At 41.1% G+C, this 24,849-nt stretch overlaps 4 protein-coding genes across 11 annotated transcripts; 3 read left to right on the forward strand and 1 right to left on the reverse strand.

Annotated features, from left to right (window-relative positions):
- The first annotated feature begins 390 nt into the window (after positions 1 to 390).
- LOC115746091 (40S ribosomal protein S4) lies at positions 391 to 1,726 on the forward strand. The gene is made up of 4 exons (XM_030681813.2): positions 391 to 558; positions 667 to 847; positions 999 to 1,096; positions 1,211 to 1,726. The coding sequence occupies exons 1-4, from the start codon at positions 532 to 534 to the stop codon at positions 1,637 to 1,639; spliced, it is 735 nt and encodes a 244-aa protein (XP_030537673.1). The 5' UTR covers positions 391 to 531; the 3' UTR covers positions 1,640 to 1,726.
- Positions 1,727 to 5,390: 3,664 nt separating this feature from the next.
- Positions 5,391 to 10,064, forward strand: LOC115745977 (transcription initiation factor TFIID subunit 15b). Of its 5 annotated transcripts, none has more exons than XR_007198636.1 (8): positions 5,391 to 5,847; positions 5,982 to 6,069; positions 6,304 to 7,018; positions 7,906 to 8,056; positions 8,135 to 8,216; positions 8,432 to 8,646; positions 8,758 to 8,811; positions 8,893 to 10,064. XR_007198636.1 is itself a non-coding variant. In XM_048280085.1 (6 exons), the coding sequence occupies exons 1-6, from the start codon at positions 5,541 to 5,543 to the stop codon at positions 8,541 to 8,543; spliced, it is 1,455 nt and encodes a 484-aa protein (XP_048136042.1). In that variant the 5' UTR covers positions 5,391 to 5,540; the 3' UTR covers positions 8,544 to 8,852. The 5 variants fall into 5 exon arrangements, 2 of the variants coding, with proteins under 2 accessions (XP_048136042.1, XP_030537499.1); XR_007198637.1 differs by having other exon boundaries at positions 9,399 to 10,064; XR_007198635.1 differs by having other exon boundaries at positions 8,758 to 9,816.
- Positions 10,065 to 14,557: 4,493 nt separating this feature from the next.
- LOC115745988 (protein FLX-like 1) lies at positions 14,558 to 18,028 on the reverse strand. Of its 2 annotated transcripts, none has more exons than XM_030681658.2 (4): positions 17,491 to 18,028; positions 15,435 to 15,592; positions 15,267 to 15,349; positions 14,558 to 14,778 (listed from the first exon to the last, which is right to left on the reverse strand). In XM_030681658.2, the coding sequence occupies exons 1-4, from the start codon at positions 18,009 to 18,011 to the stop codon at positions 14,704 to 14,706; spliced, it is 837 nt and encodes a 278-aa protein (XP_030537518.1). In that variant the 5' UTR covers positions 18,012 to 18,028; the 3' UTR covers positions 14,558 to 14,703. The 2 variants fall into 2 exon arrangements, with proteins under 2 accessions (XP_030537518.1, XP_048136046.1); XM_048280089.1 differs by lacking the exon at positions 14,558 to 14,778 and adding an exon at positions 14,817 to 15,067.
- A 182-nt stretch (positions 18,029 to 18,210) lies between these two features.
- LOC115745989 (protein DOUBLE-STRAND BREAK FORMATION) lies at positions 18,211 to 23,236 on the forward strand. 3 transcript variants are annotated; one of them, XM_030681659.1, is made up of 5 exons: positions 18,211 to 18,357; positions 18,448 to 18,655; positions 18,964 to 19,107; positions 20,731 to 20,857; positions 22,051 to 23,236. In XM_030681659.1, exons 1-5 carry the CDS (start codon positions 18,296 to 18,298, stop codon positions 22,239 to 22,241), a joined length of 732 nt encoding a protein of 243 aa, XP_030537519.1. In that variant the 5' UTR covers positions 18,211 to 18,295; the 3' UTR covers positions 22,242 to 23,236. The 3 variants fall into 3 exon arrangements, with proteins under 3 accessions (XP_030537519.1, XP_030537522.1, XP_030537520.1); XM_030681662.2 differs by having other exon boundaries at positions 21,984 to 22,193; XM_030681660.2 differs by having other exon boundaries at positions 21,994 to 22,193.
- The last annotated feature ends 1,613 nt before the right edge of the window (positions 23,237 to 24,849 follow it).

Genomic DNA, 24,849 nt, shown 5'->3' on the forward strand with positions numbered 1-24,849 from the left:
AAATTTGTGCTCTCTCTTTATCTAGCGATTATATTTCTATTTGGAACTTTCAAAATGATTAAGACGGTTGATTTCAACGTGGCCCAGCGCTTGAATCCCAGATGGAGCAGAGAAGCCCATCCCACATTTTCTTCCTCCGTTTTTTTTTTCTTTTTCGGCCCAGACATAAGTCAGTGCCGGAGGGTGAATTTAGTCATTTAGCTCATGGAGGAGCTCTGAAGAAGCCTCAAGATGCCTGAACGCGTAATCCCCCCATCAAGGAAGGTGGAAGAAGCATTCGGCCAGCTAAAAAGTGCACATGCGCCTGCTATATATATCACCTGATGCCATGATCCCAATCAATATGCTCCCTCCTCTCTCTCGCGATCGATCGAACTAGAATATGGTAAAGAACGTCTTGCCTAGTTTTCAGCTTCTCTGTTAGGTAAATCTTGATTAGTCTGTTTAACTGAGACTGGGGAAGCACATAAAACACTGCAGGCGAGAGGAAAGAAGAAGCATCAGAAAAGGCTGAAATGCCCCAAACACTGGATGCTCGACAAGCTTGGCGGAGCTTTTGTAATGGCTAATCCGACGTCTCCCCTTTTCTTGTTTTTCGCTTTCAAAATATGGTTTTGCTCTCTTATCAACATTAAGATGTGCGAATGGCATGATATGACGTGTCAGGGCCCTAAACCATCGCCCGGACCACATAAGTCGAGGGAGTGCTTGCCGCTGATCCTCATCCTCCGGAACAAGCTAAAGTACGCTCTCAACTATCAGGAGGTCATTAAGATCCTCATGCAGCGACATGTTTTGGTCGACGGCAAAGTCAGAACCGACCAGAAATATCCTGCTGGCTTCATGGGTCTGTGAGACTCTTTCTCTATCTCTCTCTCTCTCGCGCGCGCGCCGTTTCGATGGCTGATATCACTTGTACAAAAAATAAGAAAGTGACAAGGAAAACTGAAAAAGCTCCATCGTCGCTCTCTGTTATCTGAAACCATGATATGTTGCAGATGTGGTCTCCATTCCTAGAACAAGCGAGAACTTCCGCCTTCTTTACGACACCAAGCGCCGCTTCCGGCTTCGTTCGATCAGTGACGACGAGGCTAAGGTGTTAGACTGATATTTACTCTATCGTCCTTTTTGTTTTCTCTTTTCTCTTTTGCGAATTTGTGGGAAATAGTGAGTAAGCGGATGATGGACTGGGAAGCTGCATGCCATGCAGTTCAAGCTGTGCAAAGTCCGATCAGTGCATCTCGGGAAAAAAGGGATCCCCTACCTTGACACCTTCGACGGACGGACCATCCGATACCCGGACCCACTGATTAAGGCCAACGACACTATCAAGCTGGACCTCGAGACCTACAAAATCACCAGCTTCATCAAGTTCGAGGTCGGGAACCTAGTGATGGCAACCGGCGGAAGGAACAGAGGCCGTGTCGGGGTCATGAAGGTGAAAGAGAAGCACCAGGGGAGCTTCGACATCATCTACGTTCAGGACGCGGCCGGGAAAGAGTTTGCGACTCGGGAGGGGTACGTTTTCGTGATCGGCGAGGGGACGAAGCCGTGGGTGTCGCTCCCCAAGGACAGAGGCATCAAGCTGTCCACCGTGGAGGAGTCCAGGAGAAGACAGCAAGCACATCCATCCACTTAAACCGAACTACTTCTATCGATAGAAGTTGTCTGTGGCGAGACTCCAATAGCAGCAGAGAAATATTAGTATGCCCTATCGGCTTCTTAGTTCTTAGTGCTGGCTCCGCATTGATGGCAAGTTTACCGTAACTTTGTGATCAACATCGAATTCTCTATCATTACTTGCCCACTAGGCACTGATTTTTTTGGTTGAAGACTGGGCACTGATTGAGTAATCGTTGTTTTACACATGTTATTGGACGATGAGCCAACGCTTGATCAACCAAATTTACTTAAAGGGCGTAAATACTCCAAGACTCCATTTATTTCGTAAAAAGTAAATGATTTGAAAATTATTTTCTTAAAAATGATACATATATTATTTGAAATAATTAGTTAATAAAAAATATTATCATCACTGACAACAAATTGTGCCTAAATAATTGCATGGATGACGAAAATATTCATTTTTGTAAGTGATATAAGCTATTATTTTTTTAAAATACTTTTCAAACCATGTGTTTTTTAATACATGAAATAAATGGAGCCTTAAACATTGAAAAGGAATAGCACGTCGTGTCAACATGCCGTGCGATTAATGAGGGCGGTCCGGGGTTAGAGAATGGGATAGTTACCAAAAAATTCTATACATATTATAAGTATGTCAATTCAGTCTTAATTCTATTGTTTTGCCAATTGAGTCATAGATCTTTTACAATTGTGCCAACTAAATTCATTTGGGTGGTCGGTGCTGACATGGATAATTTTTAATGATATTTAAATATTTTTTGAATTTTTAATTTTTTATGTCGTTTTTAATTTCTTTTATTTTTTGTTAGGGCCAGCAAGAGGCTATCGACCACAGGTCGAGGGCCTTTGAACCCTCGTCCAGCTGTGAGTGAAGGCCTCCAGTTGTTGCGCAGCTACGAGCTCTTGACCGGTGGCCAATGAGGGTCGCAAGTGGCTAGAGGAGGTTGTCGGCCCTAATCGAAAAAAAAAAAAGAGAAAAGAAAAGGAAGACATAAAAAAAATTGTTAAAAAAATACAAAATTCGAACAATATAAAGATATTATTAAAAATTATTTACGTTAGTAGCAATGATGCCACGTCATTGCTAACTTGCCAAATGGACTAATTAGCATAATTACAAAATGTTTAGAACTCAACTGGCAAAAAAAGGCAATAAAAAATTGGCAAAAAAAGTTTTAAGATCAAATTAGCACTATTAAAATAGATTTATGACATTTTTTCGGTATAATTCCCCGTTAGAGAACTTAGCTTCGCTGGAAAATTTGCTGGGAGTCTTGGTTATATAGGGTTGCTTATGATCAAAGTTGGATCTGTACGGGTGGCTCGGATTGATGCTTATAAAGCTGAGGGGCGGGGGCTTCTGGACTCTGTCTCCCTCCCTCTTCATCCTATTCTTGGAGAGCAACAAGTCTGCTTAGCTCTTGGACAGAACGTCTTGTTGGAAAATGGCAGGAATAATTTCCTTCGGCATGATCCTTGGCACCCTCTTGGACTTGGAAATCTGCACCAGACGAAGTTAAATATTGAGTGGGCAGTGCTCGGAATGAAGTGAGGATCAAAATACCAAAAGTGGCTTGGCATCATCTCCTTATTCCTCCTTCGCGTAGTTTGTGTGGGGGAGGTGAACGAGACAGAAGGGATCTATCTATCTATCTTCACATTTAAAAAGCAAGAGATTCTCTTCACTTTAATTGATAATTATCGTGATTTCTATCAGGGTAATATGTTCCTTCTTCTTCTTTTTTGTTTTTTCTTTTTTTGCGTTATGATGATTGAATTTTTCCATCCACTCTATTTAAGGGTCTCATGGATTGGATGGACGTGATGAGATTGTTGATGACCTAGATGGGAACTCGAGCTGAAAAATTGAAAGTATCGAAGACACCCGAAAAAAACAATAATGAGCTCGAAAGTGAAAGCGATGGGACTTAAGAAAGCACGATGTAGGGAAATATATAGCAGGGAATGTAGAGAATACCTAGGAGCGCGAGACAACTCTCTATAAGGAAATTGTCAAAATAACCCTGTAATTTCCAAAGAAGGGGTGCCTTTTCACAGAGGGAGTCGTAGTGACCAGGACCAAGCAGCTATTTACCATAAGTATGAGTCTCTACAAAGGTGTAAAATCGTATATGAGGGCTCACAACTGTCTTGTGTCGAAAGGTCAAGGGAAATGGCGACCTCATGACAAAGGGGACGTGATGAATAAATAAAAATAACAGAAATAAAAGAGACTAAGAATATTAGTTAACTTGACAATTACTATTTTGTCAATTTTCTCTTGACATAACGGGTGATTAACAAATAGAAATGAAGTTAGAGATATCAATTAACTTTACAATCATTTTTTATCAGTTTCCTTTTAGTATCGTCTTTAAGTGTGCCACTTAGATCGTAAGAATTTCTTTTATGTCATTGGATCTTTCGAGACTCTTTGATCACCTGACCAATTCCCATCGGGTGTGACAATCCCTCCACTCCACACCTATGATCATGAAATGCTAAAGTTGGATTCTTCTTACAGCAAGAAAAGATTCCGGGGGTTTTTTTTTTTTTTCATATATACACTAATTTTCGGTTCTTCATCCTCCTCGTCTCCCTTTGTTATTTTTCCATTGAATTGCAACTCGTGCGCATGTAGTAATTTTTTTGTTTTTGTTTTGCCATAGTAGCACAATTTTAAAATTGTCCCATACTATCAAATAGACAAATGCTTCTACTATTCACTTGCATTTAATAGATAGTATAATATTTCGATATGTAACAATATATAATAGCGGTCAACTTTTATTTATACTAATCAATCGTTGCTTTGTATATTGACCCAAAAAACAAAAAGATTTTGGTTTTATTCTCCTCATATATACACTAATTTTCAGTCCTTCATCCTTCTCATCTTTCTTTGTTATTTTACCACTCAATTGCAACTCATCCGCACCCACCCGCACATGGCATAGTAGGTTGAGTTTGAGCCCTTCTTCCTCTCATGAAAGGTTAAAGGTTCAAAAACTCCTAATCCCACTCCGTGATTTAAGTGGGAGGCCTCGACGGTGGGTTGCTAGGCCAATCCCCCTATACCACTGGTTGGCCCTTGGACGAAACAGGACGAAACACCGGGCGAAGCCCGGTGGGGCCGGTGGATCCTGGACTACCAAAAAGAAAAATTTGCAACTCATCCGCACGTAGGAAATATTTTTGTTTGTTTTGCCATAGTAGCACAATTTAAAGATCCTCCCATACTATCAAATAGACAAATGCTTCTACTGTTCGTATACATTTAGGAGATAAGTATAATATTCCAATATGTAACAATATATCTTACGTTGGTAAACTTTTAATTATACTAACCAATTGGTTTGTACTTTGATAATTTAATTTTAGGGCGTATCTTTTACGATTAATTGAACGTCGAATTAAAGTCGCATATGTTAAAACACTTATCGACATGTATATGTCGGCTATCCAAATTTTTTAACTTGATCATCCGTTGTTCCGATTGACTATTTTAGTAATAGAAATTTGTGAAGTTCTGTAATACTATTGAGATAGAAAAAAATAAATCTAAGCACTCAATAAGTCAATAAAAATAGGTAATTCTTTTGGCCAAAGGAAATGCTCAGTAATTACCATCCGCGATCTATCTGGAATTGACTATGAAACTGAGAGAGGAGAAGTAAAAAAAAAAAAAAGAGAGATACAAATGCAAATAGTGGGAATACGGAGGTCATTTGTGTAGGTCAAGCAGAAAAAGGGGACGTAAGAGCAGATATTTAATTTAGCGCTCCCGGCCTGGGCAATATAGAAATAACTTCGAATTGGAGTCGGCTCAGAACCCTAGCTAGTTCTATCTCGCGTTCTCCTCCATCTCGGGAGCCCTAGAAATTTTGGGAGACATGTCCGGGATGTACGGTCAAGGAGGCGACGGAGGTTATGGCGGCGGTGGATACGCCGGTGAAGGTGGATATGGCGGCGGAGGCGGGGCTGGAGGCTATGGTGGTCCTGTTGGAGGTGGTGGCGGTAGCGGTAGCTATGGCGGAGGCTATGGTGCCGGTGGTGGCGCCGGCGGCGGAGGGGGCTATGGGGGAGGCGATGGAGGTTATGGTGGCGGAGGTCGGGGAGGTGGTTACGGGGGCGGAGGGCGCGGCGGAGGCGGTGGTGGTAGGGGAGGTGGTGCTGGTGGAGGATATGGAGGGAATCGAGGTACCTGTCTTATCTTAAGACGTGTTCAATTGACGGATCTGATTGTTCTCTGCTGTTTCCTCCTTTCCGCTGTCCTATATTCGTTTTTTCTTTCGCTTTCCCTTGGGTTTTCTGTCATTCCGATTGTAAAGCAGGAGATCGTGGCGGCCGGGGCGGTGGCGCCAGAGGAGGGGGCCGAGGAGGTAGCGGCCGTGATGGCGATTGGCTGTGTCCTAACCCCAGGTATATAGTCTCGTTCTTCAGTTAATTTTGTTAAATTTTAGTTGATGTTGTCTCCGAGCGCTGTTCAGTCCAATAGATGCGAAACACCTTTCCATTACAGATCAAAACCTTCCCCCTGTTGTAAAGTATGGTCCCCACGGGTGGATGTAATGGTTCAGGAAATGTAATTTATCTTCAAACTTCGAGCTTCCTTTTTGATTGGCATAACCTATTATGTCAATGTATATTTTGTAGCTGTGGGAATCTGAACTTTGCCAGAAGAGTCGAATGCAACAAATGTGGAGCACCTTCTCCCACTGGTTCTGGTGAGCGCGGTAATGGTAATGACCGGGGAGGTGGTGGTTATAACAGAGGAGGTAGCGGTGGAGGATACAGTGGAAATCGAGGGGGCCGAAGTGGAAGTTACGAGGGTGGTAGAGGTGGTAGCTATGACGGAAGAAGTGGCAGCAGCGATAGAGGTAGTTCTTATGGAGGTAATCAAGGGAGAGAAGATAGCGGTTATGGCCAGGTTCCTCCACCTGCACCCCCATCTTATGGTGGGGCTGGTACAGATCTTTTGCCTCCTGCAAATGCTTATAGGGGAAATGCTAACTATGGTACTGAGGCTGTTCCTCCTCCATCAAGCTTTGGTGGGGGGCCAACATCATACCCTCCAATGTATAGTGGCACACCTGGTGGTTTTGGTGGTGGTGGTGGTGGTGATATCGGAGATGCAAGGACTGGAGGCCGGAGGGTTCCACCCTCCGGGTTTGATGGAGGCTATGGTGGTGGTGCTCCACGGCACCATGGGGGTGGTGGGACTGTTGCCGCTGATGTCCCTGCCGCTAAGGTGAAGCAGTGCGATGAGAACTGTGGGGATACTTGTGACAACTCGAGGATTTACATATCAAATTTGCCACCAGATGTGACCACTGATGAACTGAAGGACCTCTTTGGAGGCATTGGTCAAGTAATACTCCTTTTCCTTCTGAATTGAATACATGGATTGTGCAAGTAGCAGTGAACTTTTCGTTTCTTATGTTGACAGCACATTCTAAACCGTCCTTTCAATGCTGTTGTTTGTTATGGTCTCCTATGCTTTTAATAGGGATTTTAAAATGGGTTGTTTTTGTAATTGCGATCATTGGTGACGATACTGCTAATAGCAAATGTTTATATGATATCCACTTTCATTAAGTGTGATGGTATGGGTACTGGTGACATATGCTTTCAATGATTGATTTCCTCTGTGACTGATTCCTATATTCTTTTCATCATTGATTCCTCGATGACATTGACAGCACATTCTGCACCATGCTTTTAACACTGTTGTTTGCTACGTTCTCCTACGCTTTTCATAGGGACTTTAAGGCTCCATTTGTTTCGCGGAAAATGAAGAATTTGGAAAACTTGTTCCTAAAAACAATTGCTTATATCGCTTGCAATAAAGAATAAACAAAAAATATTTTTATCATCCATAAAAAATGTTTGGACATAAATTATTGGTGATAGTGGAAACATTTCCGTTGACTAATTATTTTCAGTGGTGCAAGCGATTTTTAGGAACATATTTTGCGAATCATGCATTTTTAGTGAAACAAACGGCTTCTTGAACCTTTTTTTTTAAAATTATTTGGTGAGCACACAGACTAAATGTATCTATTTGATATCCACTTGCCATTGGGTTTGATGGTATATATACTGACTAGTGACATATCGATGACTCATTCCTCGGTGACATATTCCCATATTCTTTCCCTCATTGACTACAAATGATGTAATTCTACTGTTATTGAGTGTGCTCCTGGATTTATTTCTGATAGCCAGAAGTATGATAGTGATATACCTACTTTGCAGGTTGGAAGAATCAAGCAGAAACGAGGTTACAAGGACCAGTGGCCGTATAATATAAAAATCTACACTGACGAGGAAGGGAACAACAAAGGGGATGCTGTGTTGTCTTATGAAGATCCATCTGCTGCACATTCTGCTGGCGGTTTCTTCAACAGTACGTGTCAGATTTTTTAGTGAACTAATTGAATCTTCTTACATCTGTAGGAGTACTTATTTTGTTCTTTGCCCCCAGATTATGAAATGAGGGGATACACAATAAATGTTGCAATGGCAGAGAGGTCAGCTCCAAAAGCTCCACCTGCATATGACCGTGGGTAAGTGATATGCTATGCTCATCTGTTTGAACTCTAATAATGAAGCCATTATATTTCAAATCACACTTGTTTGAACTGAATTTGTGCACTTGTAAGTTCATTTCTGGCTTTCTGTACATTGGAGCCAGAGCTGAAGGATTTGTTTGCAATTCCTGTGGTAGTGTTCATAGTTTTCTTATCTTGCATATAATTCAGGTTTTGTCTTTGCAATGCAACAGGGGTGGTAGAGGTGGCTATGGTGGTGGTGGGGATAGACGCAACAGAGATGGCGGAGGTTCTGGGCCAGATAGACATTATCATGGTGGAAATCGTTCGCGTCCTTACTGATTATACTTCAGCATGGGAGATATTATGTATACTAGAAATTGTGGTTCAAGCGTTTAGTTGTGTGTTGCGTTGGCTGGATTGTTCTTTGACTGGAGACTAAGAGGTAGGTTGTTCACTTACTTGGGCAATATCACTATTCTCCTTTTATCTTGGAATAGGTGGAGGGACTTTAACAGTAGGCTTTGGATTGATTCTGTTGTGTGAATTTTTTTAGAGGCAAGTGGAATAGTCCCCAATTGCTTGCTGCTAAGGTAGGTAGTGTCTTCAGGTGAGTACTGCTCTTTCAAAACCACAATTTTATTCCTGGAAGTGGTCCCAGTATATGATGGATGGTCGTATTTTCTCACAGTTAATCACAGAGAAAGATGCTAGTGTAATTGGTGAACTAGATGCCATGAACTTATCAACACATGCCTATCTTAAGCAAGGTAGGCGACCTATGAAGTTTAGCTGGCGGCAGGGATTTGCTTGTAGCATAAACCACTTTACATTTCTCTAATGGGCAGTCTCATCTTCGGTCTTATACCTCGACCTTATGACGGTTCAGAAGATTATAACCTTGTTCTTGTCAGGTTGATTTTATCTGTTTTACTCAGCTGTATATTTGATTTAGCTGGTAGGTACTGTTAACTATGGTAACTTTTCTCTACTCCCCTTCATTTTGAACTAAGAATTATCTTCTTCTTAGTAGCGGGTTAAGGGTGGTAACAGGGATAGGAATCTTTTTGGGTTTGTTGGGGAAAATTTAAAGGTGGACCTATCGTTCAGGGGTACACAGGAATTTTGTTTTTCCTCTTTTTAAAAGATGTGACTGACTGTGAAAAGGGGTCGACAATGATCATTGTTCATCAATAGGCTTGTTGAGGACAGCCATGAATCGATTGGGGGCCAGGACATGGGCATCCATGGTCGTGGGATTCCAGAAACCACCGACTTTGATGGATGCCTTCAATGTACCAAGCCAAGCTAATAATAGGTCTTTATCCTGGGGACTAGCATACTGGTTCTTAACCTTCTCCTCTAGAAACTTGGGTGGATCGATGATGCATTACTTTTCTGCCGTTTATGAGGCTTCTTGGTTTTTTTCTTTTGGCGGCATCATTTTAAGCAATTTGCTGCTGGAGTTAAAATTTCCATACTGGTTCTCTGGAATGGCAGATAGGATATTCTACTGTATGGAATTCTCAAATTTTGTAAAGACAATGAATAAGGGGTTTTGGTTCCATTTATTTGTAATTTCAAGCTGGGTTTCGTGGCATCGAAGTTCAAAGGGGAGATCTTATTTCAATTTCTCCTCTTTTCATTGTTTTTCTGGTTTTTTCCTTGGTTTCTCCTTGTGTTTCCCACCACTCTTTAGATTGCAAAAATAATTCGAAAGGCCAATCATAATGTGAAAACCTATTGAAACAATCTGTAAGTTCCTCCTGTTCGTATGTCGAAGCTATTGGGATAGACATTCCCCGTGGAAACCCTTGTATCAGACATGAAGTTCATTGTGAAATGCGGGATCTGGTCTGCAAGGATACGTTTGGTAGTCTGTTTGGTGTCTATTTATAGTGGACCTGTCAAAATAGGCCTTAAACCCACATATGACCCACATATTTTCTAAATGAGTAATATATGCGTCGTCTCAAATTTCAAGAGCGCACCCTTGAAGGGTTCTAAAATTTAAAGCTTAAAATAAATGGGTCTAAATGGATTGTAGTACCCATTTCCAACTCACTAGGCCTCACTCTCTTCTCTCTCCCTCTATGCTCTCTACTCCTTGCTCGTTGCCGACTTCTCTTCTAACCTAGCTCAAGACGCCTCCAGCTCGCGACTCAGCCTCGTCGTCTCTTGCACAAGCTTGTGCTCTAGGATGTCCTCAACGAAGCAGAGGAGCTTGGAGATGTCCGGTGCTCGAATGTCCTCAACAAAGCAGATGAGCTCGGAGATGTCCGGTGGGTGGAGGTCCTTGATGAAGCATCAATAAGATCTGGATTATTGGTGGAAATCGAAACGCGAATCAAACCCTTTGGTCACGTTGGGTTTCGCTCTCCGCCTATAACCAAGCCTTAACCTTTTAGATTCGATCAAGGTGTTGTCGAAACGATCCATTTTTTATTATGCATTTATGATTCGAGGAGCGACTCCATCGTATTCTAGTCGGAAGAAGGGAGGAGGAGGAGGACGAGGACGAGGAGTTCGATCTTTATAATCGGTATACCTCAGTCCACAATCTGGATTTGAGCGAAATGCTTTTGCAATATACACTGGGCATCTTCTTTTGGATTTCCGAATGTTGATTGTTGCAGCTTTCCTTTTGACAATTTGTGGATTCTGTCTTAGCGACAGTGATGGCATGAGGACAATGCTTCTGCTATTTCGGAGTCATCATTTTTGGCCGCAGCTGCGGCAGTTCAGGGCGGTGCCGGCGCAGAGGGAAATTTGTAAAGGTACTAGCGCGAGTGTTTGGGGCTGGCTGGTTGCGGGAGTGGTGCTGGTCGTGGAGCTGTTGAGCCGCAATTGTGACGTTGTTGGATGAGGAGTAGCTGGCCTATGACCGGTAAGGGTTGGCCACGACCCTTGCCGGACTTAGAAGGAAAATACAAAAAGAAAAGAGAAAAGGTAGAGATAAAGAAAAGATTATAGAAATTTTAGCAATGTAACTTTTTTAAAAATTTACAAGAAACAATTTCTCCTACATTGAATTGAATATGAAAATATTTTAGCAATATAGGTCGGGTATGGCTCGAAAAAAATTGTATTGCAATAAATGAGTCATAAACGGGGTTCATGGGTTAGTTTGGGTTGAACCATTTATGACCTAACCCATTTTGATAGGTCTTTGGTAGTATGTTTGGTGTCTCACGGGGAGGTGAGATAATGGATAAGATTTCTAATATCTAAAAATATAAAGTTATTTTTCTCAAATAAAAAAGGACTCAAATTGATAAAAATGAAATAATATTTGAATATAAAAAATATTTGGATTTTAATATAAAAAATCAAAATTACGAATAAAAAACAAAAAGTTTATTTTTAACAAAAAACTTCATTTTTATATAATATCGTGTTTTCTATCTTATGGTATAAATCTAACATTAAATATGTAAATTTAGTATATATATTTATCACATATTTTAGGTATTTTAGTTTTTGTAGGTATATTAATACAATTTGCTATTTACTAAAATTTTGTAGAGAATGGTGGAAAAGGAAAAAATAAATAAAAATTAAAATAATTAAAAAGAAAGGGGAAAAAAATTAAAATAAGCAAATAAAAATGAAGTAGGGTGGAAGAGTGTCATGAGAGATCCTTACTAACTTTGTTTGTGTAGTTTTTAGATTTATTCACATTGATATGCTGTCTATAAACTATACTGAATGATGAACATAATAAGATGTAAAAATATCCAATTTTATTAATGTGTTTCATCAAACAATGAATGTAGCAAAATTTTTGAGTTTCATATAATATTTTATCCTAACTAGATATCCAGATAATCAAATGTAGCTTAAAAAATGAGCCATTTCTTGCGCAACGGTTAATGAACCAAGTCAACGAGCATCAAGGGGGTAATGTGAAAGAAAGAAAGTAAGATTAATAAAGTGAAGCATCTGTATAAGTAGGAACACAAAAAAAAAAGGGACAAATTTCAAATAAGGGCCCCAAATGTCTTCATTTAAAAAAAAAAAAAAAAACCCTGAAGTGCTTTCTTTGTCTCAAATAAGGGCTTGAAGTAACTATCACTATTTCAAATAAGGGCATGATCTCACCGACCAGCCGGCCAAATATTTCGGCCGATCAAAGGCTTTTTCGTCAAAATATAATTTTAACTTAATTTAATTAGTTAAATAGAAATAAAAATAAAAAAAGTAAAAAAAAGGAAAGAGATATACAGCGAGAGGGGGCCGCCCTCCCACATGAGGCGGCGACGACCATCGGGGACGTCGGCGTCTTAGCTCCGGTCGGCGGGAGCGAGGACCTAGTGGCCCTCGCCAAAGTTGGGAGAGGGCTCTCCTAGATTTGGGAGAGGGTTGCCAGCCCTCGCCTAGTTTCGGGGGTGGGCGGTAGCCCTCGGCCGAACTAGGGCAATCATTGCCGACCTCGGACTTGGGTGACCGTCGCTCTAGTCAGGCCGAGGGCCGTGGCCCTCCCGCGGAACTGCGCGAGTGTCCGGCCCTTGCCTTTAGTTGGCAAGGTCGTCGGTCCTCGCTAAGGCGCGAGCGACCCCGACGGTTGTCGTCACCACCTCGACGCCGCCCCGACGATTGTTGTTGCCGCCCCAACGGCGTTGAGGTGGCGGCCACGGGTGGGAGGGACAACCCGCTCCCGCCTATATCTACTTCTTTTTTTCTTTTTGCATTTTTATTTTTTTGGAAAATAAAATAAGTGAAATAAATAAAATGGCTAAAATTGCGAAAATGTCTCTAATTACCGATAAGTTAGGCCTCTTTTTTGAGATTGATATGGTCACTTCATGCCCTTATTTGAAACGATGTCCACTTCAGGCTCTTTTTTGAGATAATAAGAGCACTTGAGGCTCTTATTTGAAATAAGACAAACTTTAAATCCTTATTTGAGAAAATGAGGAGACTTGAGATCCTTATTTGGAATTTTCCCAAAGAAAAGTGAAGCGTCTTGGATTTATGTTTGGTACTGCTCTGCTGAAAGGGGCAAAAGACACCAACATATGTGGGTTTCAGGTTTCGAGAATTGCCTTCGGGCCCAAGGCCCGTTCAATCCTTCTTCGTTGTATTTCCCGACGGAATACGATGGTTGAGTTATCATTTTTACCTCTCGTTGAAAAGGTAGTGCTTATGCTGGTCTCTCCCCTTTTAAGAGGAAAAGGTCAGACGGTCAGATGACCATTGCTTGATTAGTAGCCTCGGCCTATCGGATATACAGGACAGTAAGAAAATTGACGTAAATGATCTCTATAGTTTAGTCTGAATGTGCAATAAAATTCATTCAATATGGTCTTTGAATTTTTAATAAATATAAAATCTAATTCTTACATTACACGAAAATATTTAATTTCGTCTTTTCATTAATTCAAGTTAACAGAATTTACTGATGTGATTTGCAACTCATTAAGTTTGAAAAGCGGACAATAAAAAATAGAAAAGCTTACATTTAGATTAATATAATATATTCATCTCAAATCAAGATATAATAATCCGCATTTTAATAAAATGATGAAAAAGTTGTCTAAAAAGTGATAAACATATTACACTTTTGTCAATTTAATTATAAACATTTTCACATTTTATCAATTAAATTCTCCGGGCCAATTTGGCAGGATATCCCCTATGTTGATGCCGATCGTCCTATGCGACACAATCGGGGCTAACATGGAGAATTTTTAATAATTTTCTAGATTTTTTATTTTACTTTTTTCAAGGAAAAAGAAAAGAATGAATAAGTAATTCGAAAAAATATTTTTAAAAAAAAAACTCAATGTCAGCGTTGGCTCACCATGCCACGTAGGATACCTAGTGTCTACGTCATCAGTTTCCGACCAAAATCCACCGATTAAATTCAATTTAACAAAATGTAATAATATTTAGGACTGAATTAGCAAAAATATAATAAAATTAAAGATTTTTGGACAATTTTCCCAATGATGATTAATATGTTAACGCCCTAATTTTTTTTTCTTTTCTAAATTAAATGAATGAAAAGATTAACGAATTGAGTCATCATTTTTAAAAATACAACCCAATATATAATAATTCACGCTATCAAATATCTAATTTGTCATGACTACATCAAACACTTAATAATAATTCAAACCACATCGAACAAACTAAAAGCTTAAAGACATCATTGCACATTAAGTCAAATTTCATAAACCTTTTTGTCATTTTCCCAACAGTTTTTCTGCGTTTTACGAGTCTAAACCTATCCCTTTAAATCTAGGAATATGTAACCAGCCAGCGCTCCACCTGTGGTCCAACACGAGCTGCTAGGCTGCATGCCCTTCAGTTCTGGGATTGAAGGGGGCTGTGAAACGAATTGCATATGGACATACAAGGAATAAGTCACCCTAAATTTGAGAGCTCGATCAGTTTTTACGGGAGGGAAAAAAAAAATAACATATTCGTTTTCACGAATCAATCGAATTATTTTCGCATATATCTAGAATCCTGGTTTCTTCACATCATGGCAGGGATCTCATCTATGGGAGTGTCCTCCTTGCAGCATGATTCCAGGCCCATATTGGGCGCCTCCTCCAGGGCTGACGTGACCCTGAAATTATGCATAGTTAGTCATAGATCTTCCTCTAATACCATGATTCTTGTCCACACATTACAGAGCTGTATTTTAAGAATATTTGTCACAGGTGATTTCGTTAGTATCGGTAATCCCGCATCTAACATGCTTTCTCATTCAGAAGGCAGCTTCATCATGGCTGAACTTGATTATGCTTCATTGATTACCAAGCCATGGTCGTAGTAAAATCGAGAAAACAGCTCAATCAATTTTCAGACATTAGCTTTCGTTGTGTATATCTTTTCCCATTCCAGCTTCCTTTCATCTATCAACATGAGAAACCAATGACCCACCTGTTCATTAAAACAACCATCTACCGAGAAGGCTAAAACAAGAATAACACTTACCAAAAAAAAGATTGGAATAGGTAATGTTCCAGCATATGCAACTACTGTGAAATGTTTCGGTGGAGGACATAAAATGAAAATTGATCCAGAAAGAGAATCAAATGGGAGAGCACGTACCTGATGCATTTCGTAAGTGTTGGGATAAGTACTTCCTCCACATCCTATCTCGGGGGAACTATAGTTTTGGGCATATCCAGGATCTAAAATTAAAAAATGGAACATTGAGTACAAACGATTGATATGATATCACATATGAAAAGGAACTGACTGATACAATGTGCATACTTAGATTTGCTGCTGCCACTCTTGACCTTCTCTCTGCATTAGCAAGTTCAGCATGCAGCTTTTCAATTTCACGAGCCAAAGAGAACATGTTTTTCTCCATCACCTTAGCTTGCTCCAGATTACTAACTTGTGTCTTTCTCTCACGTTCAAGAGCAGCTCTACTCAGAGCAAAAAATAAGACAATGTACATCAGAAGATTCAGAACAGTAGAATGAAGTGATCTTCCTACTTTCAGAAAGAAACATCTTTAGCTTTTTCAAACAACCTGTGACTAGGAGTAACATACACTCCAAAACTGCAGCCACTAAGAGAATTGGATTCTTTTAGATATATTTTGCACTGTATGGACCTATTCCTTCTAAATTGTTTCTAGTTCAGACAAAGATGCCAATGGAGTCACACATGAAAGACTCCTTACGAAAATCCATAACAATAATGTCAACCAGATGTCATTTCAGACACATTCTTCTAGTTACATCACATGAGGAGAAAAAAGATTCATATCTCTTCCTAAAGGTTAAATGTTAATCTTCTAGGATGGGCTTCAAGTTGGGGACATCCAAGTTGTGCGATCCACATCCGGTCCATTTCCTGGCTATGCTCAGTAGAAATTTTTCCGCAAACTTCTCTGCTTTTAATAGTCCTCTATGTTAACTTAACAGTTTGGCGGATTCATATGGCGTGGTCCACTGCACTCTATGCGAGCTAATAAAGACATGTGGTAGGGCTCTGCAGTCATATCAAAGTCTCAGACAAACGGGGGATGATTATACCTTTTTCCTGGTATATTTGATCATTCGCATCACAAAATACTAAACAATGCATCTTCCACCAGCAAACTATTATCACTCAGCCTCTACAAATTTTCTTTTCAGTTATAGTGAGAGAAAAAACTTCCTCAACACTTCGAGAGATGGATTCTACCTCACAGAACTATGTTGATCCAAATGATTCTCCCTCAAGTTTCTGATTCAGTATTCAATACTAAATTGTTCTGTGTGTTTTGCACAGCGAAGGGAAATGTACGATCTAGATATTACTGTATTTCATAACCACATTTGCCAGTTAACCAGAATCTCTAGCATTTCTTTCATCCTAAGATCATAATCCTCCTAAAGCATTAAAAAAGGGCTGCAATTCAAGCAAAGTGTTTCCTGTTCAGCATATTATTCACTGAAGACCATCTCTGAGAAGCTATTAACAGAATCACACACACACACACACAAGAAATTCCTTATTACGGGTAGAATTCATAGTCAATCGCTATTAGTGGTAGCTATTAGTGTATATGTACGGCAGCTAAACCACTGCAACCTTTAAAACTTGTCCTACTCTAAGGAAAAAAAGGGGGAAAAAAAAGAGACATGCTGAACTACAACAGCAACAAAAGGTCTCCAAAAAGATGTGAACCTACAGTGATGTAGGTAAAAAGGGGCACAAGAAGGTCTGGAAAGACTTGGATGAAACTATAAGAAAGATCTTAAGCACTTCCACCTTATCAAGCAACTGGAACACCCCAAGAAGGCTTTGATTATCGTTCTTTTCTTGTGAGCACCGCATTCACGTCAAGGTGCAATTGTAAAGAGGGAAATGATGGTTGGAAAAGCGGATTGAACAATCCAAGGGCCACTCTGATCAAATGCTGACTGTTGTTCAACCAATTTGAAACCTTCCAGTATACCAAATTGAGCGAGCCAACACCAAATACCATCTAAACCCGCTGTGATCATATAGAGAGCTAGCCAATCGAGTACCTCAGCCATAAGCATCAGTCAAGGAAGGACATAATGAATTACGAACTCATCATCCCGGATGGAAGGTACACTAGTGCATGAATTACGCCAAGTAAGATAATATTTGAGTGAAGCATTGCGAAAAAAAGGTTAGAAAGATTTTCTCCTTGTCATAGGTCACGCACACGCCCTTAATTTACATGAACTTGTAGCAATGTCATAGAATTAAAAGTCAATGAGAGACAGAGAGCAAGCAAAAGCTGAATTCACAGAAAGAGTAGAAAATTCAGAAGAAGAACAAATCATTGGCAAAGTCAAGTTACCTTCCTCTCTGAATCTCTTCATGCACGGCCTCGATCTCGGACTTGACCAGGGGCACCTGCTTAAAGTCAGCCGCGGCCCGGAGAACATCCTCCTGGAGACACCGCAACTGCACAACGAGCTCTTTCCGCTCGGCGCCGAGCTTCAGCACATGGGAGCGTACTTGAGCCAGCTCGGCGGCCATGGAATTGATCTCGCGGACCTCGGCCTCCTTCTTTAAGGACCTCTCGTAGACCTCCCGCACCTGAGCGTCTCTCTCCGCCTTGACCTCGGCGGCGGCGGACGACAAGCGGCGGAGCTCCTGCTGGGAGAGGGAGAGCTCCTGCTTGAGGGCCACGTGGGTGGCGAGCAGCCGTTGGTTCTCGGTGAGGAGGGACTGGATCTCGCAGTGCTGGGAGGCGACGCGATCCTCAAGCACCGCCAGCTGGGGGTGGGAGGAGAGGCGGGAGAGGAGGCGAGGGTCTTCGAGGGAGTGGCGGAGCTTGACAGCGTTTTGAGGCGGAGGATAATTTCGTCCGGCCATCACCAAAGACGGAGACTCGGATCCTCTGGGAATTTTTTCACATGAACGTAAAATCTGACAAAACTCTCGGGAGCTTTACCACCGGAGAAGACGTTGCTCTCTTCCCTTTTCTCATCGTCTCCGCCGCTGCGACGCCGAGCCCCTTTGACTGGTGCAATATTTTATTTTCACTTTCTGAGGGCCGATGTTACCGTGGGCCTGAAAAGCCCAAGTCATACCAGCAGGCGGAGAGAGGTGAAGTGAGAAAGTGGCGCCATCGATAGCTTCTTTTGCAATCTCGAAAAATGGCGGACGCGCTCTCCTTGCCGGAAGTCTCTCTCTTTCTCTCCCTTATCAAGCTCAGAAGGTTCACTTTCGATGCTCGATTCACAACGCTAATACACGCACGTCGCCAGCATCGTTCAGGTTGAAATTGCAACTTCATCACCATGCGCAGGTTCGATGATGCGACTCTCGGCGTTCTCCGGACCTTGCTGGTTTCCAAGGACGTGAAATCGGCGGTTCAAGTGCGATCGAGCCTAGAACAGTTCATGAGATTCCAGTCTCTTTGTATTCTTCGTGAGATTGTGGATGAGAACGTTGTCCATGTGCTTTCAGTTCTCGAGTTCCTGGTTCGAGCTTTTGCCGTTATAGGCGATTTTGAGGTACGTTCCACAGATGCGTCCTCTTCTGTTGTTCATGAATAAAAAAACTGAAAGAGGAACCTATGAGTTACTTTATGCATGTTTCAGGAAGACGAACTGATAAGCTGACTTATGTCATCGTTTTCTTCGTTCTTGTTACGACCATTTGACAACATTGAAGCAGATCCTTGATGGAATTATCGATGAATTAGGGGCTTCCTTAGTCGCATGCTCATCACATTCTTACAGCCTTGGATGCAGCCTTTCATGGATCTTTTTTTTTATTTTATATGTTAACCCTTTGTGTTTGGTATGTCTCATCTTATCAGAGTTGCTTGGCACTGAGGTACGAAGCGCTTGTTTTTCGGAAAAACAAATCTGGAGTTCATCAATGGCTACAAGTTGGACATATTGAATGGGAGAACTTTGCCAAGGATGCGCTTGACAATGGTTTTTATCCTATAGCCACAAAGGTAGCCTATCATTACTGCAATAGTTCCAATGACCTGTCAAAGTTTTCATTGAAATTCTAAGTGGAAAATGAAGCAATGTGCATTTCTTCATGACTATATGGGAGAGATATCTGATATCTGTTCTTATTTCCAAATCCAGTTGGTAACGGTTTGAAAAACTAAGTTTGAAACTGTATATCTTCAAGGTAGTATTAGCATTACGGTGGTGTTGTATCTTATTGACCAGTTTCATTGGCATATGCATGAAGTTCTAATTGACTCGTCAAGTAAGTCGCTGTATGAAGACATGGTGGATCAAGGCTACTACTTCGGACTTCCTTAAAGAAAACTCTGTCAATAACGAAATATGTTTAGTTGCAGACATATAGTGCATTGTCTGACATAGAAGTTGGTTATGAATGTATTGATTTTGCATTGACAAATTGCTCTCTGCCTTTCCCTCTACTATGCATTCACAATCCAAACTAGGACCGTTAACATGGACGGAGGACTATTGATGCTGTAGCTCTTTAATACATATTATACTTGATTATCCACGAGTAGTAACAGTTACCTCACTTTGGTCACACTAGTCTTTGATTTGTTTACCATTGTCTTTTTGAGGGCTTTCCACCTTAAAATCTATGTAGCACCGACACGCCAAACCCCTGGGCGTGTCGGTGTCGGACACGCGTCGGACTCGGACACGCGTCCGATACGCTCCGACACGCGTTCGACACGTAGTCAATGCCAGCGACACGCCGGGGGACACGCGAGTCGGTGAGGAAAGAGGGCGGGGGAAAAGCAGATTCGAAGGGCAGAGAACGGTGGGGGAAGGAGGAAGAGCGTTTCGGGCCATGAGAGAGATGAGAGAGGGAGCCGGTGACGCGAGCGCCCAAGCAGAGAACGGCCTTCGTGTGCGCTGGAGCAGAGAGAGCGAACGAGCCGGAAGACGGAGCGAGTAGCAAAAATCATGGTGGTCGACGCCGTGGTTGGTTTCGCGACACAGAGAGGACTGACAGAGAGAGGGGGGTGAGATTTTTTCAAGAAGTGAAGAGACAGAGAGGGGGGCAACAGAGAGGAGAAAGAGGTTTTCGGTGGTGTTTTCAAAACAGAGAAGAGGGAGAGAGAGAGCGAGAGAGAGAGAGAGAGAGAGAGAGAGAGAGGAGGAGAAAGGTGTCGGAGATTTTTTAAAAAGTAAAGAGAGAAGGCGAGGTGACGTGAGAGAGGAGAGGAAGCGTGCAGATAACAGGATTTATTTTTTTATTTTTTATTTATTTTCTAGGCTGGTTGGGATCAAATTACGGAAGTATTCATGGCATGAGCTTTCTTTGGATTATAAGAACTCTTTTAGTAAATTTTCTGTTTTATAAAAAATTATAAAAATAATAATATATCATGCATATATAAAAAATATTCATTTAATATACAACGTGTCCTAACGTGTCGGAATTCTCTATTTTTTGAGAAAGGACGTGTCGGCGTGTCGTGTCGTATCGTGTCCCGTGTCCGGTGTCGTGTCCGTGCTACATAGCTTAAAATCAGCACGTGGATCTGCTGTGGATGTGGACCATTTTGCTTTGGATGCTTATGACCTTGCTGAATTATAACTTGCAGTTTCTTTTTCCCTCCTTTGCCATCCAGGCATGTGAAAATGCTCTTCTATGTCTTCGGAGGACTGATACTTCTGGCCTGGAAAATTTCACTGGAGATATCCAGAGAATAGGAAGTCTCAAGGACATTGCTATTGCATCCACTGGTTCATGCAGTGGTATTGTTGTGTAGTAAAGCATTAAGTCTTATCGATTTTTATCTGATCTTATCTCTACCGCTTGTCCTGCCTCTATCATATCAATTATCCATGAATGTTCTCTCTTTGAAAATAGTTTACACTGCTCAAGAAAGGATATAAGCCGTAAAAGAATTCGCTGAATCTTACTTCATGATGCACTTTCGGGATTGGTACAATTGACAATGTTTTTGATAGTTCAAACTCATGTTACATTTATTTCTTTCAGGAAAGTGTTTTGGTGGAGTTACATTGTTTGCGGATGCACCATTTGAGTTGCTTCATTTGATCAAGTTTATATCTAAGTATTCTTAACGCTAAGCGCTTACAGAGAAAGGTCGTGGGAGTGAAGAAAGTAACATTTAGTCGTTCTGCTGTATTCAAAGACTACAGAGCTTTGACTGGTGATTTCATTTTTCAAGGAATCTATTAGACAAGCTGATACAGATGGACAGCTGTTGAGCCTATTTCCTTTACCTTTTGAGCTTCTTTTGCCAGTAGGGGTAAATTTATCCCTTGGCTCACAGTAGTGATGACAACAAAAAAAACAAACCTGACATTAGATGTGATGATGAAGAAGTACCCTGTTTGCATTAATTAGTTGTGTCCTTTGTTGATCTACAAGGCAACACTGTTAAAAAAATTTGCACAGTGATTATCTACTTTAATTCCTAAACTATTTTGATCAATTCTGATTCTCGACATGCAAAATTGTTCTTTCCATTGAAAACCAGCCCGCCAGATCTTGGGCATACTTATAGCACTTGGATCGAAATACTTCCCAATTTGAGTGAACTACGCATCAATTTAGGACAGCTTGTCAGTGCTGCCACACAAGCAATATACTGGTCAATTTTAATGGAGTTATATATACGTTCCCCCTTTAGCAGATTTGACCATATGAAGCCTGAATCAGATAAATCAGTGTGTCTAGGGAAATGTTTGATTGTGTGGACCGTCAGATGTGAAATTCTGCTGATCAAGCTCTCCATGTATAAAGTTGATTTTGGATTTTACCATGAGAATTTAGAGACTTCTTTCAATCTTGACTTGGGACTACTAGCACTTATTTGATTGGGGGAGTGCCTTCAACTGCAATTTTGATAAGGACTTTGCAGTGAACTGGGATGCTAAGCATAGTCATGCTGTAGTTTGACTCATCTTGGTATATACAGTTGAGGCAAAGGCAGTGAAATATTTGAAGAGGAAAGAAATGGAGAAAAGCCAACTGCAAGCTTCTACATTCAGAGAAATCCAACCTGTTGCAAGTGTTCTGTTTAGAGAAAGTATAAAGAAGCGTAATGCAAGGAAATTTTCAGAATGCCAGACTTCAAGGTCAACTGGGAGAAACTCACACACATACTAAAATTCCAGGTTCGGTTCAGTCTCCTTACCTTGCACATACATCTTTGAGTGTATTGGTTCATTTCCTAAATCTGGATGATCTGAAAGCAGCTTAAGTTGTAACCTTGACCCTCGATGTGAAGAGACGGTACAGTTTCAACACTTAAAAGAGCTTGCCATATGTTTATCATGCATATATGATAGGCTCCAAGTTGCTTGATTTGTGACCACATAGATTTATCATGGGGATTACTGCTACGTCCATCGTGTTATCAGGTCCAAAAAGCATCTTTGTATGGGTTGTCAGTCCTTTTGAAATTATATATTGCATTTTGAACTTCTTTCAACTGTTATGAACACTCAATTACAAGATGGATGAACTTATGGATATGGAGCCTGGCTAAGTAATTCTGTTCAGAATAGATGAGGCTACATTTCAAGTTCTTCCGTTGTACGTGCGAGTTGCAGGCTGAACTTCATAATTATTAAGTTTCAAATGGGTGTTGCCCATGCGGTCACATGTTACTAAGGTGGATTGTTTCACAGCAGTTGAATCATCAGTGCCACGGCACAATGTCAGGTCTTCACTATTCGTGCATTTTCTTTCTAGGTTGTCACCTTCAAAGAAGTCTGAGAACCTGAATTGCTAGTATCCGAGGGGCAAAAACAAGATGAGCTGTATGGAAACGAATGAGCTTGGTCAAGCCATGATATCATGCTATAGCTGCTTCATCCTGAGTCTAATGTTTTCATCTTGTGATGGGCGATCATCGGAACTTCAAATTTGAATTTTCGCCGATCGATTCGGGATATGAAAAGCCTTTGTCTGCTGAAATGCTGTCGAATTTACAGCACATTCTGCTTAAGACCCGCTCATTACATAGACTGCCATTGTCAAACTTCACTCCTCACTTGCACCGCTTTTCAGATTTGAAGAGTTAGGGCATCTTAAGAACCGAGGGCGTCAATGTTCGCATCGAAGTTTGTACGCTATATAATGTCTCTACAACGGTGAAAGATGTCTGTCCGTTTCCCTTATTTAATATTTTTGCTTTCACGAAGGTTGAATTAAGCGAACAAGTTTCTCACCTTTCGAAGCGTTAGTGTTTTTCCACTTCCTAGAGCTTAGGGGTTTGAAATATTGGCGAACGCGTTTTGCGAGGTAGCAAACCCACTACAAGAAATTCAGACTCAAGAGTAGGCGTTCCGATTTTTGTTTCTCATTTTATTTCTTATCAAACCCTTTTAACTAAATATTAGCCCAAATTTCATTGACAATAGCAGATTGTTATCTTTTATGTATATATCAACTCAATTTCACAGAATTTGCGAAAGAGAAAATAACACTGCGGCAGTCCCAAAAGATTAATCGATCTCAAGGATTGAGCGGAAAAGCTTATTTGTCGAGCAATTCCTCCGAGTCATTTTTCAAGGAATTTTATTCATTCTCACATGATTTGGGAGGAAAAAAAGAAAAAAACAGCCAATGCTAAGAAAAGGCGAAGACTTGTATAGGTAAGCAAAATGAAAAAGATTCCCGGGGCCACCATCCAGGGCCGGCAGGTGCAGTGAGGGCATCACAAACGCACGACATAACCTACGCAAGAATGCCGGTGTGCGTGCTGCGATTAACCTTCATTCTCATTAACCTGCTCTTACCGATAATTTTGTGAATCTGCTACGCTTGTTCAGGTTCCCTCAATTAGGTTGTTAAACAACGTGGTATGACGATTGCAGTGATGGTGTGAGGTAGTACTTGGCTCCTACCTTTGTCAGACAGATCATCGGCAGTGGTAATTCCACTTCTTTGTGGTATGACAATAGGCATCGACATGGCATCTTTGCTGATAAACATCCTGCGGTAGGGTGTTTGTGTGGTTCTAATCTTGCCCCAAATGCTCAAGTTTCTGCTGCGATTTGCATCTCCGAATGGTTCTACCCTCGTGCCAGATGACAGGATTTAGAAGCTATCCAGGGAGCTCTTTATGGCATTATTCAACCTAGGGTTTCATGTGAGGATTCAATGGCTATCCAAGCAGCTCTTTGGAGTTTGAAAACCTTCGCCCCTCGGAACTTTGCTTTAGCCGGGTCACCTCGGCAGTCCAATCACCAGGCTGTCTTGAAATCAAACACAAACTCATGGCCTCGTTTCATAAGATGAGCGTGCACTCATTTACATAATTGTGCATAATCAATCCTTATGTTATTGTTGTAAAGAGAGCAAGTCATTACTTGAACGATACCATGAATATGTACTAGCTTATAAGTTTGATGGCGTATGCACAGGCACAACGCTTCCCGTAACTCCTAGACAGTAAGATTAGCGATGGCTCATGTGCAGAAGTTTAGTAGGTAAGAGAACCAACTCATTATGCTTAGGGTTAATTTCAAGAGAGAGAGAGAGAGAGAGAGATATTCACGAGAAGCTTCACCAGCGATTAGCGAGCATTCAGATTGGACCTAGCTAGAGATATCATGGCGCATTGGACATATGATCATGGTTTCATGGTTAGAGACTTGGAAGAGAGTTCCATGCGTGTGAACTTGAAATAGAGAGTGAAGTCTTGTATGGAATGGATTACTCTCCGACATAACATTGGGTTGCCCTTTCAAAACGCCAACATTATTCA

This window comes from Rhodamnia argentea, chromosome 6, assembly GCF_020921035.1.
Source record: "Rhodamnia argentea isolate NSW1041297 chromosome 6, ASM2092103v1, whole genome shotgun sequence".
Taxonomy (NCBI): domain Eukaryota; kingdom Viridiplantae; phylum Streptophyta; class Magnoliopsida; order Myrtales; family Myrtaceae; genus Rhodamnia; species Rhodamnia argentea.

Bases quoted from the DNA above. Each gene is read 5' to 3' on its own strand.
- LOC115746091 (XM_030681813.2), top strand. From the start codon at position 532: ATGCTCGACAAGCTTGGCGGAGCTTTT. The intron at 559-666 runs GTAATGGCTAAT...ATGACGTGTCAG, and splicing joins ACAAGCTTGGCGGAGCTTTT to GGCCCTAAACCATCGCCCGG. The intron at 1,097-1,210 runs GTGTTAGACTGA...CATGCCATGCAG, and splicing joins TCAGTGACGACGAGGCTAAG to TTCAAGCTGTGCAAAGTCCG.
- LOC115745988 (XM_030681658.2), bottom strand. From the start codon at position 18,011: ATGGCCGGACGAAATTATCCTCCGCCTCAAAACGCTGTCAAGCTCCGC. The intron at 15,593-17,490 runs GTAACTTGACTT...TGCTCTGAGTAG, and splicing joins GAAGAGATTCAGAGAGGAAG to AGCTGCTCTTGAACGTGAGA. The intron at 14,779-15,266 runs GTACGTGCTCTC...GCATAATTTCAG, and splicing joins ACACTTACGAAATGCATCAG to GGTCACGTCAGCCCTGGAGG.
- LOC115745989 (XM_030681659.1), top strand. From the start codon at position 18,296: ATGGCGGACGCGCTCTCCTTGCCGGAAGTCTCTCTCTTTCTCTCCCTT. The intron at 18,358-18,447 runs GTTCACTTTCGA...CACCATGCGCAG, and splicing joins TCCCTTATCAAGCTCAGAAG to GTTCGATGATGCGACTCTCG. The intron at 20,858-22,050 runs GTATTGTTGTGT...TGGTATATACAG, and splicing joins ATCCACTGGTTCATGCAGTG to TTGAGGCAAAGGCAGTGAAA.
- LOC115745977 (XM_048280085.1), top strand. From the start codon at position 5,541: ATGTCCGGGATGTACGGTCAAGGAGGCGACGGAGGTTATGGCGGCGGT. The intron at 6,070-6,303 runs GTATATAGTCTC...TATATTTTGTAG, and splicing joins TGGCTGTGTCCTAACCCCAG to CTGTGGGAATCTGAACTTTG. The intron at 7,019-7,905 runs GTAATACTCCTT...CCTACTTTGCAG, and splicing joins TCTTTGGAGGCATTGGTCAA to GTTGGAAGAATCAAGCAGAA.